The 1,378-nt window shown below is 58.4% G+C and overlaps 1 protein-coding gene across 1 annotated transcript; it reads left to right on the top strand.

Annotated features, from left to right (window-relative positions):
- Positions 1-315: 315 nt before the first annotated feature.
- Positions 316-1,078, top strand: BGZ61DRAFT_34778 (uncharacterized protein). Its single transcript, XM_046240009.1, has one exon. The coding sequence runs from the start codon at positions 531-533 to the stop codon at positions 990-992; it is 462 nt and encodes a 153-aa protein (XP_046104342.1). The 5' UTR covers positions 316-530; the 3' UTR covers positions 993-1,078.
- Positions 1,079-1,378: the final 300 nt, after the last annotated feature.

Raw genomic sequence — 1,378 nt, 5'->3', positions numbered from 1 at the left:
AAGTCATCCCCCGCAGACGGCACAGAGTAAAAAGAGCCAAGGAGAGCGCAAACACGGCCTCTGACCAAATGGGGGAATCGAGAAAACACGGGGTATGCATGAGACGTACATACAGCTCGGGGCCGCGGCCGTGCCTCGACTGCTTGACCACCCACGCAACATGTTACATGTGCTCAGATGGGTGAGACCAGCTCCCTCTCTCTGCCGGCGAGAGCTTGGTACCGAACCCCCCTCCTTCGGCGGGATGCCGATCACGCTTGGACTCTGTCTGAAGGTGTCAAGGTGTCAAGGTGTGTGAATCAGTGACCGCCAGTGACCATCACAAGGAAACATGTGATGGACGGTATCAGAAATGAGTCCGACCGGTCGGTGTCAGTCCTGGCACCGACGGGGCCAACCAACAACCCGTCTAGGGACTTGTTCATCACCTCTCATGCAAAGCGGGAGCGAACCCGAGGCGTGGTTGTTCGCGTTTGCTTGGAATTACTTCATCGTTGGCTGGTGCGCTGCCTCAACTAATACATCCAGTCATGCCGCCATCCGCTCCTCACTGGCTACGTTCCAGGAATAGCAGCGTAACCAAACACAATCGCCGACGTATCGCTGGAGCCAAGCTCGTCACGCCTAGGCAGGGCCGCCTTTGGATTGGCTGCGCGCGGCCTGCATCTATCCTAGGGGAATTCGCGACCGCAACTCCCTTGGCACGCAGGCTTTCAGCTTGCTCAACTGCCCTTCCCACTCGTCCCTGTTTCTGTCGCGTGCTCGGCTGCTTGGTCTTCCGTTTGGCTGTGGCTGCTTGCATCATCGCCGACCTACGATCACGGGACAGGCTCGCCTTTGGGGCGAAGGAGGCTTCGCAGCGAGCCTCAGCCACAAGCGGCCGCCCAGCTCATATTACCAAGCCCGATCCCTCGACCGTGATAGGAGATGCCACTGCCAATAGATATGCGCCAGAGAGCCTGTTTCTTCTGATAGATTCGTTCTCGGTTTAGGGACTCCGGATCGCTCGCACGCCCCGTCAGCAGCCAGACGCCTCGTCATCGACTCATAGTCCAAGGCGGCTGGGGGCGGTCACCTGGACACTCGTCGCAACCAGTGAGTTCGCTCACGACAGCGCCTCCAGGCCAAGCCCTTTGCCTTTGCGGTGATTGGGATGTGATTGGTATGAACACGGCCGAGGACGGCGGTTTCTACACATCGATGGCGGATGTCGTGTCCTGCGGAAGAGACGGCTGGAAGGGAGTGTACCCAAGCATGATGCTGGCCACAAGTGCTGCGCCGTGTTCCGAGTTCCCTATCTTGTTCGACCTGCCCGCTCCCAAGAATAGGCAGTCGTTTATTACCGTCGTATTGATGAGGCAGACATCGGAGTCATCGC

This window comes from Ilyonectria robusta (assembly GCF_021365365.1).
Source record: "Ilyonectria robusta strain PMI_751 chromosome Unknown BGZ61scaffold_10, whole genome shotgun sequence".
NCBI classification, from domain to species: Eukaryota; Fungi; Ascomycota; class Sordariomycetes; order Hypocreales; family Nectriaceae; genus Ilyonectria; species Ilyonectria robusta.
The sequence above is the reverse complement of the archived record's forward strand: the minus strand, read 5'-3'. Positions and strand labels throughout refer to the sequence as shown.